Below are 17,415 nucleotides of genomic sequence, written 5' to 3'. Positions count from 1 at the left end.
ATTATGAATCGCTAAACGGAACTTGAGATGCATGGAGTTGAAAACCATGTAGTACTGCTCCATAGTGATGGAAATCAAATGCTTTCCTAGAAGCATCTCCACTATAAGTTTTACAAACTTGTAATTTGTAAAACAAAAGGCAAAAAGCCTTATTGGGCCTATAAGCTTTTAAAATGGGCAGAATTGTGTTGCCAGCCTGAGTTCTTGCGTGACATATATGACAAGCAAAATTTTGCCCCACCCGGCAATGTGATTCATAAGAAAATTCGCTGATGCAATCTTACTTTCAATAAGTGTTACACTTCCCATATTAAGCAAACATCCTATTTTCGACGTCAATTTCCAAACCAGAGGCGTGTGTAAAGTTTTCAGTCATCAGTGACACCATCAGCGTCGCTTACAATTTCCTATTCTTTGAATTCATCCACAATCAATTGAAATATTTTTCACTTTGTTTGTTACATAGAAAATGTTGGCTTTCCTGACACGGTTAGTAAGACCCCATCGGCTGACACTACAAACCTTATTTCCCTATTATACATATCCAATTATATGAGAGCTTCTATCTAGAATCTATTACATAACGCATGATAAAGCCTTGTGTTACCAATGTTGGTTTCCACCTTTATGTGCTTCCAAACGTTTTAAATTTTTGCGGCATACGATTCTCTTGTTTCGTTTTCACCAAAAAAACATACCTAACTGAAGAAAAGCAATCACCTTTCTATTATATTTAAAATCTTGCTCGGTCCATATATGTTGCAACACTCAAGTCGATTATTGTCTCCGAAATTTAGCAATTGACCTAACACGGAAGCGAAGATATAAAAATAGCAACAAAATGCGATAAACCCTTTAACGTCAAGTCATACCACGCTGTCTTGAATGACGTAAGTACTTTGAGCAGTCCGTATTCTTTGCGCAATTTTTGCATGTAGTCGTGACGTCATCTCGTCAGGGCGCATAACAAAATGACGCCATGGCCCACTGCAACTTTATTGGTGGATTATGCTTAATACGTAACTATGCGAGAATACAGGTTTATAATACAACCTTAAAGAGGTTCAAGCCTTGGTCTGTTTATTGGTGGAATGTTAAAGATGATATGTCTGTAATGAACGAGTTGACCATCGGGTTATATTTTATGTTTATTGAACACTAGCGGCTACTCAGTAAAATCCAATAAAAGCGAACGCACCCGGTACACCACTGTTTTACTTAGTCCAGTAACAACCCCTTGAAATAGGAAGCACCCAATGTTTATAGTTGCATAGAAAAATCCACCAACATCGAAACCAGGCGACGGTTTCTATATCAATCCCTTAGTCAGGCTTTTGACTGGTTTGCAGCTTAGCAGGAAGTCCTTCTCGTTTGCCCACGCTGCCTTTGACGTGTTCTCTGTATAAAGGTTATCCAGATCATGAGACCTTTACATGTGATATGGGTCTTTTCGATTTTGGCACTTTTGTTAAAGATTGTGAGTCCACGCTTTTTTGGATGCTGCTGCTGTCTGAACAAAAACAACATGCCTTAAATACGCTGACTATTAATAGTTAAGTAGCCACGATTTTAAATCGGGTTATGTTTTGGCAATGAATTTCCAGAAATAATTTTTAGAACAGCGTTTTGGAAGAGAAATGTTTACAAATATATACTTATAAAATAAATAGCTGTCAGTTGCGCGACAACTAAAGGCTGCGGAGGCTGTGTTTTACAAAACGTTTATGCTGAAGATAAGGAAATCTTATGCTGAAAATAAGATTGTATTTACAATGGACATATCTTCGAAAAAAAACCTATCTGAATTGCTACGAAACTATTTAGATTTCAAAACGCATCTTCAAAACCTGTGGAAATGTATTTAACCAAGCAAGGTGATATGCTTATCATACGAAAGTATTTTGAATCTACATATCTCCAAAAACCCAGACTGAATTGATACGGAACTCGTATTGAATTTAAAAAAAAAGTTTAACCTAATCCTAACAATAGCAAATTTTGACATGTTTTCTATTTACAGGACATAGAGACGTGGCAGTCATGCCCATATGTATTTTTCAAGCACTTACTTTTTCTACGTAGTGATTCCGTTACAATACTTTCGTCAGCTTGTAGGGATCTTAGCAACCGAATCCAAAAGAACTGCCGCCGCATATTTGCTTTGGCTTCGCTCAAAGTATCCGAAGGCCACTGCAATGAGCTGAATCCGCTCAGTTTGATGGGGATTTGACAATCTAAAAAATGCATTTTTAACTTCCAACCCTTGGCACCTAAAAGCCTAAACTGTTATTTGTCCACACCAAACTGCATTTTTTTATGAGTTAGACATTTTAGGTCGGGATATTTTGTTGTTATTGTAACGTCGACAAAGGTCAACAACATTCAAAGACCTATTTTGCATCTAAAAGTGGCCAACTGGACTACAAAAACTCAGGTCCCAACAATCTTGTCGGGTGTCCCACTATAAGCTACTAAGAAATCGTAATTTCGGGAATACAAGTCACGGAAGGGGACAAATTCTTAAGAATGTCACGATTCGTACCGTCCAGTATAATTGGGATGATTCTGTTTTTCAGTCCATTTGGATCAACGTGATGGGCCATAAGAACTTCGTATTGCTTCCAAGACGACGCAATATATTCATGACTGAAGCAAACAATTGTACGTCGCGAGTGTTTAACAGATTCTGAAACAACACAAGTATTTTAGCGTACATCCTTTAGGTTTTACACAATTTACTGATAGTAGGCCATGCTGAATTATGCTTACTAAAAGTAGGCTGTTAAAACAATAAAACTTGACAGTAGGCTACCCAGCTGCTGAAGTTTACTCATGTAATTAAACTATACTGAACAACATTTAATGTCGATTTCCACTTTGCTGGGAACGCAATTGGCGCTAAATGCAACGTAATTAGTTGAACAATATATGGGTGTAGAACGGTCGCTAAAACTCTAGTTTTAGGCCAGTGGTTCCCAACCTTTTTTGTTACATTCCTCCCTTCGCTCATTTTCGAACTATTCATTCCTCCCCATAAGAAGAAAAACAAATATAACATAAAAAATTATAGCAATTTGAAATAGACCTTATCATTAGGGATGTCCGTTCAGAATCCTTTACCAAATGTAAACCGGGTCCAAATTATAATGGACACAAAAATGTAAAGACAAAAATATTCTGTAACAGTTCCAATGTAATTTTTTTGCAGTTTTTATAAAATTTCTCCCCTGAACTCATAAAATTCCTCCCTAGGGAGGAATTCCTCCCCGGTTGGGAACCACTGTTTTAGGGTTTTGTTTCACATGCAGAAATAAACTGATTACACGAAGAAAAATGTACAGCAGTGTAAAAGACTTTGGACATTCTGTTGTTCTGCACATATCATATGTATTTGTAAAATTTTCAAAATTGGGAACACGTTATGTGTGACATGCATGATGGCCACAAAGCGTGTTAAACATTCGTTACAACTGCTATCCGTTACCTTCAATTGTCTGCGAAGGACTGAATCCGGCTGGTCGGTCTCTTTCGTACAGGAAGCAGTTGAAATGTAATTTGTCTTCCAGCATCGGCAGTAAATATTTTTCCACCCAATCAAGTTTTTCCTCGTGACAAGAAATGTTGACGTCATACAAGAAGCTATCTGCAATATTAACTTACTGTTTGATTTTGCATACTGAGTCCCATATGTTTTTTTTAGGATTTTTACTTTTAGGATGTTATTCGAAGGCCACGCTTACCTTTTCTACTAGCACGTTTAAAATGCACAATTTTGATATTTCAAAGTGTGGTTTAAGCTATTTCAAAATTGCCTTTGTTACCGCGTTTTGTTCAAATAGAAACAATAATGTCGGCTTATTTAAAAGCCTATAGGTCTACTGAATTATTAGCCTGACAAAAATGTTTCTATCAGTCAGTTTGTGATAAAAACTAAAAATTAACTCCGAAATATCGTTTACCTATGCTCATGCTCGAACCACTCAAGAAAACAAGTAATAACCTACCTTTTATTGGTCCACTTTCCATTGGAAACTTCGTATCAAACGTTTGGTTTGAATCTGTGTTCGAATAATTGCTGCTCACCAAATCAGCACTTGTTGCCCTCGAATGTTTCTGAGAATCGAAACTTTGCTGGCGAGTTTTGCAATCGCTGCCAGGCGACCTTTTCTTGCGACTTTCGCGTTGTTTATATTTTGCTTTTTGTCCCGAAATTCTGCAGCCCATGGTGGCCAAATGCGTCAAGTCATGCTGTGTTGAAATTCGACACAGTGAAGATATTTTTAGCGCAGTGTTTAGGCTACTAGTGTGCGAAACAATCTGAACGTTACTAACAAAAACACATATTGTTACACTTTAGATCAGGGGTGGGCAACCTGCGGCCCGCGGGCCACATGCGGCCCTTGATTAAAGGTTGTGCGACCCGCAAAGACACTTGGACTTCAAATGTACTGGCAAACGAGTGCAATTACTAGATATTTTTGAGCAGATTAGTGCGCCTGGTGCTATTTTTCCGCGACCTGACAATATGCATCGAGAATCAAATGCGAATTTTACTTGGAGTAAGGCATTTTTGGTATGCAACGAAGTAAAATCACCTTGTGCCATATAAAGGTGCGGCCCGCGATCTAATTATTGCAATTGTATTTGGCCCCGCAGTGACAAAGGTTGCCCACCCCTGCTTTAGATCCTCACAAAACTATAAGATCCAAATATATAAAAAACTGTTGACAGTCCACATAGCGCGAGGCACCACTGGATTTACCAAGTCCACATAGCTTGGTAACTCTGTCTAACAGTAACTTGAAACTGAAATTCATAAGTTGCTGAACACTACGCTGCCAGGTATAAACTAATCTGTGAAAGTTTTAAATTCCTTGTCTTGAAGTAACAGGCTGTGTGCTTTTATCTGACTCGTTCTTAAATGGCTTCCGCTCTACGCATGTTACGACTGCTCTGGGGCAATAATTCAGCCAACTCATGGCTTAAACATGCGCCTGAAGTAAATGTACTTTCCCGCTGTGACGAAGGCATGACGTGCATGCCTCAGCGGAAGACGCTCTGCCTGTACCACACTGCACATGATAACATGCACGCCTCGACGCTTTATTCATTACACATCTTTCCAACCTTGTTGATTCAACGGGATAACGCTTATCCGCTACGAAGCACCGACTTCCGTTTTGAATGTCACGAGCGTACCGTGCGGCAAAATATATTGCTCATTGTGGCGTAGTCAATTTGTGCATTATGTATGTAAACTGCACCAAACTGTTACTACGTGCACTTAACACTTTCTATCGGAAATTTTTATACACGAACATGTAAAATAACATATTTTCTCGGTCATCGTGGTTTATACAAAACAAACTACAAGTACAAGCTTGCCATGAAACAAATAATGTTTTCGAAAACATATAGGCCTCATCGCCTGCATGATGCTAAAAAAGAGTTTTATAAAAGTGTAAACTTTAAGTGTTTTCAATCAGCGGATAAGTTTTATCACTTTTGTTTGCCGGTGTTTATATATTTAAAATGCTTATTTAAGGACATTTCAATGAAGAAGTGGATTTATACAAACAACCCATATAACAAAGATTTATTGTATGATATCTATAACATGTGACCTGACGTCACAGGAAAGTCCCTACCTGTACTTCTCTACTGTTTTCTCAAAAGAAATTTGGGTAGTTTCCGTTTACATGGTTCGCTTGTGTTATGGCTGTATTTTTAGCCTGGTTATTTTTTTCGGAATGGTGAGCCCCAGCAGCTGAAAACTCTGGAAAATCACCACGGCAATAGACAACCATACCCTAACTGTGGAAGTCTGTTGCTGTAATGGAAGGGGTATCAGTTATGTTGTTTAGTACAGCGATTTTCAACCGGTGTTCCGTGAAAGATCATCAGGTGCTTCGGAAGAAATTTGTTAATTAGACCAGTGTTCCGTGAAACACAGTTTAAAAATGACCGGTGTAACGCGGTGGGCCTAAGGAGTAAATAGCTTTTCCGTTATGTAAGTGATAAAAATCCACTATCACCACTTTGTTCCGTCGTAATTTGTCTTATTATTGTTGTGTAATAATAAAATTCATGCAATAGTAAGTAAGTAATTGCGTGGGCCTGTTGCTGCTGAAACACAAATAGAGTGGATTTTGTTTTGTTTCACAAGATTATTTTAATGCATAAAGTGTTTGGTGGCTCAAAAAATACACTGGTTTAGTATACCTGCTTGTTTTAACTCTGTGTTGTGTGTGTTGTCACTTGCCAAAGTTTCCAAACTGTTTGAATATAGCTTTACACCAGGGGTCTCAAACTCAAACTGCTTTGAGGGCCAAAAACAAACTTTTAAGTAAGTCGAGGGCCGCACTGTCGAAACATTTGTTACAGTGTGAAATGAAAACAAACACATTGCATGATTAAAAAGGGAACTGTTCATTAATGCCATTACTTTATTAAAAAAACAAACAATATTGAAATAAATAACAAACAAATATACAGTGTAGCAAAGTGAAAGAGTCAACTGTGCTTTATTGTATTGTGTGAAACAATGGCATACAATGACACAACAATGAAAAACTATGACGCAACAATCGCAATTGCTGATTCTAAAGATGGGTTATTTCGATCATGCCATTAAAACGTTGCATATTACACTACTAGAGAATAATGGTATTATGTAATCTGACTAGTTTGAAAGGGTATTCCGCCTGAGTAAAACACATAACTTCTAAAAGTAACTCCGCGGGCCGCACAAAAACCTTTCGAGGGCCGCATGCGGTCCGCGGGCCGCGTGTTTGAGACCCCTGCTTTACACAGTGTTTTTTTAAGGTGTTCAAATTTCTCCAGCGGTTTCCCAAAATTTGCCAGTAGCCTAATAAATAATTCATTTAAGCAAATATGGCTAATTTTTGGTATTTAAATGAAACACTTGCGGTCTCTTAAAACTCCTTAGCAGTCACCCAAACCAAACCTTAAAAAAAAACCTGGCTTTACATACTTTTTACTCCAAATGTGTTACTTGCAATAATTAATACTAGTTTCAAAGAGTTGTACCCACAAAAACATAAGGATTAGTTTTGTGTAGTTAGTACTTGTTGTTTCTAATCTGATTAGATTGAAAACATATTTTTGACAAAATAATAATGAATTCCACTCATAGAAAGACTTTATTTGTGTATGTAAAGTAACAAACTGAAGTATGTCGGCAAAGTCCATTCTATACTAATGACAACAATCCACTATATTTCAGATTCAATTTAAAACATAGCAATTTGTAACAGACAGCTCATAGGAAAAATGTTTTTCTAACAATGTTTTGATAATGGAAAATCTAGTTGTTACTCAAAACAATGAAGATCCACGAAGTTTCAATACTGAATCAGAATACAGCATTATAAGTAGACCACCGGGTAGGTCCTGTTTATCTATTGGTGGCTAACATTTTGCTGTAGCTAACATTAAAGTCGTACAGTTGACTTGTCATGGGTGATTTTCATTGTGAAATTGTTTTGTCCTTTAGTCATTAAACATTTAATGAATTATTGTAATGCACATTATGCCACCTTCAAATATTTGGTGCTCATTTTAGTTGGCATTGGAAACTCCTTATCATCAAATCCTTATCTGCAACCCAGTCACCAAGCTTTAACTGACCAGTTTTTTGAAAGACAACAGTAAGTATAAACATTTGATTTGTTAGTGTAAAAATACAAGCTTCTTCTATGCAACTAAACAGAATCACCAATAAACCAGAACAGTTATTGAAATAATGAAGTGCTACAATTTAGGGGGCAATAATACAGAATATGTGACTAACCATTATTTAGTTGAATAGCATCATTTTGTTGATGTTGTTTTAGCTATGTGCATTTGTTGAAATTCGACTAAATAATCTAGTTTCTAGTTAATTCTAATATGCGCCGGAGACAGTAATGTTAATTATTTCAAAGCAAACCTGCACCATTTTCTTTATGAACTTTATTTCCAGTTGCTTTTAATGTTTAATTTAAAGATATACTTACTTGCCAATTGAAAAAAATATGACTATCTTGCTGAAAAATAACACTACTCACCCAGTCAGCAACTACTATAAATTGACTTGAAATTTAACCTACTGCATTGCTGCTTATAGTCCCTGTGAGTCATAACAGTATATGGTACCTGACAACACAATTGTATCCTTTCCCTGTCACGCAGTCATGCCTTTTTGCCTCAGGGTATATTTTTTTCTAAAGCGATATGGTATCACTTTCAATGTGGTGGTGTAATGAGCTTTAATTCTTAATTCGACAAATTTAAGAAAATAATTGATAATTAGGATTGTTTTAGGTTGTTGGTTGTTAAATGGTTTATAAAGTGGTGTATATTCTGAGAAAGTTTAAGTTTTCAATGCAACTTTCCTTTGTGTTACGTAATATTTATGTCTAAATTTAAAGAGAGTTTAATATAAAGTGAACAGAAAAAAATGTTATAATAGGTAGTTAGACTAAAAATAAAGCAAACAAATCATTAGGTAATAAAGCGTTTTCAAAGCTAATAAATAGTGCCCAGTGTTATTGAGGTTTTTTACTTTGAAACATACAAGGTTAAGTGCACATGCAAGGCCAGCTATAGTGTGACTCAACTAACAACATTTGACTAATATCAACAAGGAAGTAAATATATTGTCTGTAACACATTTTCTTGTTTCTAGTCACAGTAATATTGTGGCATGTAATGTAATATAATTCTGAAGTGTTGTGTACACTTTACTGTTTTGCATACTGATCTTAAATGCAAATAAAAAAGTTTAGTGGGAAGGAAAAAGATCTATAGTTATGTATTCAATTTTCCAACATTTGATGCTTATTTAATCAAAATTTAACTGCTAGAATATATGTGCAAATAGAATACATCATGCACATGCCTATTTATCTTACAGTTTTCAGTTGTTTTGTTTCATGTAGTTTGAATATTTTGAATCTGAACAGTCAGTTCTGTTTTTCGATTTGCAGTTCGCCGCTAAATAACAATTCCACATCTGAAAGTGAACATTTGTCTATGTCGCATTATGCTTTGGCTACTGCCTATGATCACCTGAAAGACAAGTACAAGGATCTAGAGTTGAAAAACAGAAGTCTGCAAAGGCGCATTGCTGGTCCAAAATTAGGAGGAAATGGAATGTTGGTAGGAATTATTGCAGTCATTTTACATTTTGTTTTGCAAAAAACTTGACAGTTTGTTTGAGTTTTGAAGCATTCAATCTTAAACGGTTTTTGTGATCCCTTTCTAAAACTAATACAATACATAAAAAACACATTCCTTCATATGACTCAAGTGTATATAAACGGGTGTAGCTGATGTGGCCTTCATATCACTGATGATGGCATGAGCATTTGCCAAAACATTTAAAAAATACAGCATGTTGCTTTTTACATCTATTTGGGCCGTTATTTTCACCACTAAACATAAAACAAACAAACATTTTTAGCATAAATTGTAGTTGAGTGATAGAATAAGTTAGAAGTAACTAAGTTTTGATCTCATTTTTAACAGACAACATCAGGAATGAACCACACCCAAGAAAACAATTTGACTGAGGCTTGGGAGGCCTACACTGACAAATCAAGAGAATGTGAAAAGTTGCGGGATGAACTTAGAGTAATGGAACAAAAACTTACAAAGTCACAGGTATCCTTGATGTTTTGTTAACATGCACCTTAAAGCAACAAACATAGCAATACCATTTGATTATGCAGCACAAAAAATACTACTGCAAAAACCTAGTAATAGTAAAAAAGCGTTAGGAAGTAAGATTACATACTGCAAACCTGATGCCGATGTGCCAGCAATGTCATATTGTATGAAAACATTGGTTTTACAGGATACTGTGATGTATTTATGTTGAGGAAAATGACAGAGGATTTAGGCTGCACCTTAGATATTTTGGCTGAAAATATGTTTTGCTATTTTAAACAATATTATTTAAACTGAAAGAAAAGGTCACTAAGTGTTGTTTGGGTGCAGATAAGATAGGAACAGCACATCTAATTAGTATTTATTTTGAAGTACAAAACTTTCTTAAGATTTAGAAATTGTGCAAACAACTTCTGTGGAGAAATATATTTAAAATTTGAAAAAAGATGTATAGGGTTAAAATATTAGCCATGTCTGGTATACATAATAAAATGCCTGATGTTTTTGTATAGATTGCTGCAAAAGATCAGTCACTACGTGATGATGTGCTTCGTGCACAATCCTTGCATGAGGAACTGAGAAAACAACTGCAACAAGCTGAACTTGATGCAAACGATCTAAAACACAAGGAAGAACTTGCTAAAGAGGAGTTGGAAAAAGAAAAGGTAAGGTCCAAACTTCAAGCTTTCATCAGCAATAACTTGTTGTTGGGTTAGAAAATATAAAACATTGGATAATGTTCTGTTTAAAATGTTTTCGAAAACAGGTAGATATGGTCAATTATGTATAACCTATACTTCGCTTTTGTTTTAGGAATACCATGAAACTGTTTTAAGAGCTGCAGAACAAAGACATCATCAGATGGAAAGTACCATAGCTGAACTGCAGAAGTCATTACAGGATAAGGTAGATTCTTATACAACTGTTTTTTTTTCTGATTGTCACTTTTTACAATTTTTGCAACTGCAAACACTACAAGCAAGCAAAAAACAGCATAAATTACAAATTTAGGATACAGACAAATAATTACGGTTAATACCTTTACAGTTAACTGCAAATTCATTATTTGTAACGGAATTGCAAATTGCAACATATGATTAGTTGGGAAATATTTTAATTTAAAGCCTATTAATGTTAACTGCAAGGAAAAGATTAGCAATTGGGGGCTCTCTTTACCCAGTATGTCTCAATCTTTCTGGTATTGAACCTACCTTCATTACTCAACATATCAAATACAATTTTAAACTGTGTTGCGTTGCTATGTATCTCATAAATACGTTGCTCTTATAACACTTTTAAATGCATTAAACCACAGAGTCGGAAAATCCAAGATCTGCTGAAAGATCAAGAGAAACAGAAAAAGGTCACACAGGAGCTCATGGAGCAACAGGAGGAGGTTTACAAGAAGAAGATTACAGAGCTAGAGGGAAAAGTGATCAAGGAGCAAGAAGAGAGAGTAAAGTTGGCGGAGGAGATTAACACTTATCAAAACTTTCACCTCTCAACGGGAATACCTCTTAGCATGTCCCAGTTTCACCAACAACGATTGGAGGAATCAGAAAGAGACAGTGACAGCAACAGGTAACATACCCCCAATGTGTATTATGTGCTGTATCTATTATTTACATGTTCACTGATTCTTGGTCAATCTGGCAATCCCCTGCTACAAAGCTGACATGTGCAACATACAAGGCAAGCAATGGTGCTTGTGTTTTGACATTTTGACAGACTAACTGCTGAGCCTGTGTAGCTCAGTGGGCAGAGCACGGTTTCTGGAACTCCTGTCATCCTGTCTCCTGCCTAACACCTGGCCATATAAGAATGCTTGGTGACCAGCTGATTCGGTATAATGCCTTAATTGGGCCTGGTGGGCTATGATTTATTGTATACATGTATAAACAAAATGCCTTTAGTTTTTGATAGTAATTGTTTGGGACAGAATAGGACAAATGTTATTTTCTTTGATCAAAATTGTTATGCTCATTGCTAGTATATCCAGTATATTCAAATAGTCTACTCTCCAACAAAAAATATTCTAATGTTTTGTTAAGGGCATTTGCTAATTTACCATCAATCATTAAGTAATACATTTCTATGATGGTTGTTAAGATTAAATTCAATACTGTCTTAATACACGGATGTAAGTTCAGAAAAAAACATTTAGTCGTTCATGCTTTAGTTTGAACTTACATCCATTGCTATAAAGCTCATTAGTCTTCATCCACCAAGCAACAGACTGGGTGATTCCAACTTTAAGTTTCAATTACAATTATTGCTGTCTTAATACAATTACAATATAATTTGCACAGTTAAATTACTTTCATGTTTAGTAATGCCAGTGATGTGGATGCTGATGAACTGATGGTGGAATTGAATTCACTTACTCAAGAAATCACTTCCCTCAAAAGACAAGCCCTCCAGCAATCTAGCATGCTGTCAAGAATTTGCGAAGACCCAAGGGTATTGGAATCTCTAAATTCTTTTGATTTCTCCACCTTCAGTAAGTGTTTGCTATGCTGATAACAAAGAAACCAATGTTTAAACAGTGGGCATCGTAAAGATAATTGCTATACAGAACTGTTTCTGTTTACAAACAGCCTTTGGAATACACGCTTTGTATGCTTATGAACATAAATAAAAATGCCAAAGCCTAATTAAGCTCTCTAAAAGCCTGCTTAAAGCTTCTTTACATTGCTCAAGCTCTTATGTAATGAAAAAATGTTTAAACAATTAGCAACCCAGCTTGTAATAAAGGAACAACATATTTTCTATGTTTAGCACAACGATGCAATGCTATGAATAATGCTTACTAAGCATAAGCTGAAAAAGAACATGCCTTTTTTGAACATTATGTTTGAATTGTTCCAATTTCATTTATTTTAGCACCTATGGAAGTTCCTACTATGAATGGGGGATCTCCTGTGAGCATGCCAGTCCAATGCACTGAAAATGAAATAAATCGAATGGGAACTGCTTCTACAGATCCAAGCATAGACCACAGGTAGAAAAGCAAATCAATAACTTGAATATTGAGCGCAGTATTGTTTGTATGTAGTGATGTAGCTTTGGGCCACAACAGTTTTTATTGAAAAGCTAGGGCACTGTAGAACTCAAACTGTGTACTGTAAACTAAACTGTCATAACTGCTAATAATGAAAGCATGCTCAAACAAGAAAAATAATAGTCAGTGATGATTAAATATTACAGTGTATGATTCAGGTAGATATTGCTCATTTAAACACGCCCTATTTAATAAAACATTATTGGTTAGAATTTTGTAATTTTTTCACTAAAACATGATGTAATAACCGCATTGACCAATGTGTTAAAAGAATTTGCAAGGTACAATATGTGATCAAAATTTTTAAAAAATCATTGTCTTATTGTTGCATTTATGGTTCACACCGATTAGCTGGTTTTTACTTGACAGGCAAATTGTTGACGAAATGACGAACTCTGCATTTGACTCATCAAGAAGTTCTAATGACAATATGTTTATTCCCCAAAACACAAGATTTGCTATTTCAAGGTATGGATGCTATGTTTTACAACAGGAAGTTATCAAAGAAAATTTAGTTGTCAAAATATAACCATAATAAAATCAGTTTTATGCATAACAATACATAAAAAATGATCTGATTTTATTCATGTTGATTTACAATGACATATATTCTAGCAGCATTCCATTGACAAGGTTATAAATAAGGAATTTTCTTTGACTTTTGCATGACTTTTTTGTCATTGGATTTTTGACAAAAATGAGGAAAACTTCTTTGATAGTAGCTAAGGGGTAACATGACAAAAAAGTTGATATCTCCTGCACCAATGCCGTGAAAATTGCTTGCTCATTGAAGCAAGTGGGGTTGTTACCCAGGTTCAAAAGTGGTATCACAGATTTTTCACGTTTTCTTTTGTCATTACCTCATATTCTTGTAACAAAGCGTTTGTTTGGCGTAATACAATCAATAACATTCTTTATTCCCTAGAATATCCCGTTCGCATAACATACATTCCCTTACAATACCATACTTCCTCTTTCGAACACAACAGGCACATCCACGCGATTCGTGATCCCGTTCCCGCCCACAACACGCCCCCTTCGGTGAAGATCGAAATACCTCGAGATCCAGAAAACCTAGAGAGCGCCTTCAACAACTTGCGAATGGCAAAACCTGCAGTGCCAAGCGACAACGGCCTGCTGCACCCGGTCAACCACGTTGATGAACAAGACGCACACAGCTCCTACTACTCGGCTGTGCCTGGTACGAATGTCCTTTTTGTTTCCGCCAACCGGTTTTGGTTCCTCATACTTCTGTGTTGTGGTTTGAATTGACGAGGTGTCTGCTTTAGGTGCCTATTGAATTTGGCTACTTGCCTATGTGCGAGTTTCGCTTGGCTTAGCAGATTCGCACAGTACATTTACCTTGTTGTGTTGTTATATTTGGCATATTTTTACCTTGTCTTGTTACATTTGCTTGATAATTTGCGACAGCCCCTCTTAATATGGGCAACCTGGCTTAGTAAACATAGCGAAAGTTCTAAAATGCACGGCATTGCTTAAAACGTACTTTATAATTATTACGGCCGGGTATATAATCCGTATCAGGCAATGGTATATTGGAGTTTTGGCTGACTTACTCAGAACCTGTGTAACTTAAATGGTAGAGCCCTGCTTCGGTCGTGAGTTGGAATCTCGACCCAGGCTATATATTTGACTAGTGTACACTTTGCCACACGAAAACGTTCGTAAAGTCGTCTTTAAAATGACTATTTGTTTTAAAACACAGCCCCGGAACGTGCTACAGCAAATAGCGAAGACACAAATCCCAAAATGCCACTTTCTCGTCGTCTTTCAAGTGAACCAGGCTCGTCGTCTTTGGACTCACAAAACTCTGCAAATGAGACTACAATCATGATTCCAATCGGAGCGCTTGAAAGACAGTACGCAGGCAGCTCGCCTGATGAACCCTTGGTGGTACGCTACCCGCCTCCTACGTCATTCGCTGGTGACGCAAAACAGGGAATGACGTCAAAATGGCCAAAAATCAACAAGAAACCATCCACTGTGACGTCATCAGCACTTTGGCCTCCCGGGACGTCAGCGGCATCGTCACGATTTTCACCGTCGTTTGACGTCATCACTGGCCAGCCGACCACTTCGAGCTATGACGTCGCAAGTCAAGGTGACGTGGATACAGGGGTTGGTGGCGATGTGAAGGAGTTTGAAGTACAGCCTGTAAGTTTTAAGCACACTAAGAATGCAATAAAAATTTAAGAACAAGCTTTAACTTTGCGGATTGGCACATTTTGTTGGATAATATTTCGCAGGTCCGAAAGTCACGTGATTCTCTAAGAACAGACCCAGAGGGAAGCATTCCTCAACTACCCGCATCTCATCCGACTAACAGGCCCACTAGTCGAGCTCGAAATGAGAGGTCGTCACTGGTAAGAAGTTCCAAGCAGTCTTTCTGTGATAATAAATCAGATTTTGTGTCGTCAACGCAAGTTTATAGCCTGTAAATTAATTAAGAACTGATCTTAGTATACGCGGTTGTTTTTGTGATGGAATAAGCCTGATATATCAGAAACTAATAACAAAATACATATGTATAACGGCAGCAACCCCTTTCGTTTAGTTTTTAAAACAAACTACTTGACAATTTAATCAACAGTCCAACCAGCCTCACAGCTCTGACGTCACACCGTCGGGTCATCGCTTACGTCACGCGTCGTCTGGCTCAATCGAAGTTCTGGCCGAAGAAGACCGAACATTTGTGAGCGGCGAAATACCGAACGGGCCCGCTTGTCCAGTTTGTGGCTACTTGTTCAATTCTGACACCTCGGAGAGTTTTATGCAAAGACACATCAATGCGCACTTTAGCGACGAAGAAGTCGACGAATATAACTTTGTCCCTAATTAGATTTTTGCTTGCTTTTTAGCAAGCGCTAAACCGTTTTTCGTGCATTAATTGCAGCGAAATGCGGAAGGTTGGTTTGAACTCCACAGTAAAATCTGTGGAAAGCTTCGAATTACAGTTTGTTATTCTTAACAAGAATTTAAGTGCAAAAATGGTGTTTTAAGAGTAGACTTCGCAAGTATATGGAAACATACAAGCTTTACATGCTTTGCTTCCTCTATAACTTAATTCCATGTCAATTATTTTCAAGAATTGGGACAGACGGTCTGACCAAAAAGAGATTAGTTTTACAAGGTAAAATTGGCAGTTTAAATTCCAGATTGTTTAATTGCTGAAATAAGCATTGGAAGAGGAAGGTTTGTACAAGCTTTTAAGCTCTTTTTTGGTTTATCTTTTTTCCTTCTATTTCTTTTATTGGACACACCGTATCGTTTTTTTTATGTTTTAAAGAAAATTTCAACAGCATCACAAATAAGCAATCGCAATTTTAGGATTCACCAACTTGTTTAACGCAAAGGTTACGGATTTTTTTGCATATAGCCGAGGCTTTAATGATGCTCATGTTTGAACAGTGACTTTTTTTAAGCCGAGTGTTCCTCATTTTGAGCAATATATCATTTCTGTTCTTCTCAATATTGTGTGTCTGAATGCCAAACATTTTCAGAACCAGCGTCACCCAGCTTTTTTTTGATTTTTTCATGTTCGTTAGCGGGTATTTATCCTTTCTTGGCTTCGCAACGATGTCCGCTTAATTCTTTTACTTCTGCGTGGCGGTTACGCTTCGGTGCTTTGTGTCCACGTGACTCTGTCGAACTGTTGAGTACAATTCACCAAATGGGCTTGGTTTTCGTTATTCAGTTTGAAAAGGTGAATCGGTGTGCCTGTTTATCGAAACTGTAAAATGTAACCATTAGGTTGTTACAAGCTGATTTCCAAAAATTCTTTTAAACCAACATTGTCAAGTAAATGAGACTAGATAACAATCTTGTTTTACACTGTTTAAGCTTTTTTTTTTAAAAAAAAAGAACACAACATCGGCTTACTGAACGTTGGAACTCCATACAAGCCAGCCAAAAGCCTAATTTGCCCCTTTGTTTGCTAAAAAGTCTCAATTTCGATCCAGGCTATAGCATTCCATTAAGTAAACTAATAAACACGTGCTAATTTGACAATGGCTTTGTCTTGACGTCACAATCTTTCCAATTATTGATTCACAGCATTCATTATTACGCCACAAAACTTCTTTTTTGGACAATGGCAAAATAAAATCACCATTTTCGCAAGTCAAACCATGAGCGCTGGAAGAGTGGATGAGCGGTTCGTTGCTTTTTATCCGCACCAAATCGAGCGTTCGTTGCCCAGAGATACTTGTCCAGTGTTTTTGGCTTTTGTGTTAAGTTTGGTCTGCGTGGTAGCCTGGGTTAAATCGGAAAACATCAAACATGGATATTTAGGTTGGTATTTTTAGTCAAAAATACATTATCGCCTAATTACTCTAGTTAATGTTGGAGCGTTTCTGTTAAAAAAATAGCAAAGAAAAGCGTTTATTTTTCTTGCATTGGTCATTGCTTGGGACTGGCGTGCGCTAATAGTGGCAAATCGTGTATTATCCGACGGCGCACAGAACCCAAAAAACTACAAATGCTATAATCAATTTGCCTCCAAATAAAACAGATGATAGACGACAATCTTTTGGAATACCTCACAATACATCCTCTGCATCGGCTAACGGTATTATTTTAGGATAGGCCTATCCCCTGAAATTATTATCACCCCAAGATAAATGTTTATTAAACATTATAAATATAAATCAAATTCTACATCA

At 36.7% G+C, this 17,415-nt stretch overlaps 2 protein-coding genes across 2 annotated transcripts; one reads left to right on the top strand and one right to left on the bottom strand.

The window, feature by feature from the left end:
* Positions 1 to 593: 593 nt before the first annotated feature.
* LOC145218018 (toll-like receptor 13) lies at positions 594 to 7,176 on the bottom strand. Its single transcript, XM_080085415.1, has 5 exons — positions 4,005 to 7,176; positions 3,485 to 3,643; positions 2,543 to 2,686; positions 2,070 to 2,234; positions 594 to 1,510 (listed from the first exon to the last, which is right to left on the bottom strand). The coding sequence occupies exons 1-5, from the start codon at positions 4,222 to 4,224 to the stop codon at positions 1,419 to 1,421; spliced, it is 780 nt and encodes a 259-aa protein (XP_079941541.1). The 5' UTR covers positions 4,225 to 7,176; the 3' UTR covers positions 594 to 1,418.
* A 74-nt stretch (positions 7,177 to 7,250) lies between these two features.
* On the top strand, positions 7,251 to 16,429 carry LOC145218017 (uncharacterized). Its single transcript, XM_080085414.1, has 14 exons — positions 7,251 to 7,406; positions 7,586 to 7,670; positions 8,991 to 9,162; positions 9,532 to 9,666; positions 10,185 to 10,337; positions 10,486 to 10,578; positions 10,988 to 11,253; positions 12,003 to 12,172; positions 12,556 to 12,673; positions 13,103 to 13,201; positions 13,723 to 13,934; positions 14,460 to 14,908; positions 15,001 to 15,117; positions 15,345 to 16,429. The coding sequence occupies exons 1-14, from the start codon at positions 7,319 to 7,321 to the stop codon at positions 15,591 to 15,593; spliced, it is 2,406 nt and encodes an 801-aa protein (XP_079941540.1). The 5' UTR covers positions 7,251 to 7,318; the 3' UTR covers positions 15,594 to 16,429.
* The last annotated feature ends 986 nt before the right edge of the window (positions 16,430 to 17,415 follow it).

The sequence above is a fragment of the Phallusia mammillata genome, chromosome 3 (genome assembly GCF_965637545.1).
Source record: "Phallusia mammillata chromosome 3, kaPhaMamm4.hap1.1, whole genome shotgun sequence".
NCBI lineage: Eukaryota > Metazoa > Chordata > Ascidiacea > Phlebobranchia > Ascidiidae > Phallusia > Phallusia mammillata.
This window is presented reverse-complemented; position numbering and strand designations above follow the sequence as displayed.

Bases quoted from the DNA above. Each gene is read 5' to 3' on its own strand.
- LOC145218018 (XM_080085415.1), bottom strand. From the start codon at position 4,224: ATGGGCTGCAGAATTTCGGGACAAAAAGCAAAATATAAACAACGCGAA. The intron at 2,687-3,484 runs GTAACGGATAGC...GTGTTGTTTCAG, and splicing joins TCCTTCGCAGACAATTGAAG to AATCTGTTAAACACTCGCGA. The intron at 1,511-2,069 runs GTAAGTGCTTGA...GTTTTTGTTCAG, and splicing joins GGAATCACTACGTAGAAAAA to ACAGCAGCAGCATCCAAAAA.
- LOC145218017 (XM_080085414.1), top strand. From the start codon at position 7,319: ATGGAAAATCTAGTTGTTACTCAAAACAATGAAGATCCACGAAGTTTC. The intron at 9,163-9,531 runs GTAGGAATTATT...CATTTTTAACAG, and splicing joins TAGGAGGAAATGGAATGTTG to ACAACATCAGGAATGAACCA. The intron at 13,202-13,722 runs GTATGGATGCTA...CGAACACAACAG, and splicing joins ACAAGATTTGCTATTTCAAG to GCACATCCACGCGATTCGTG.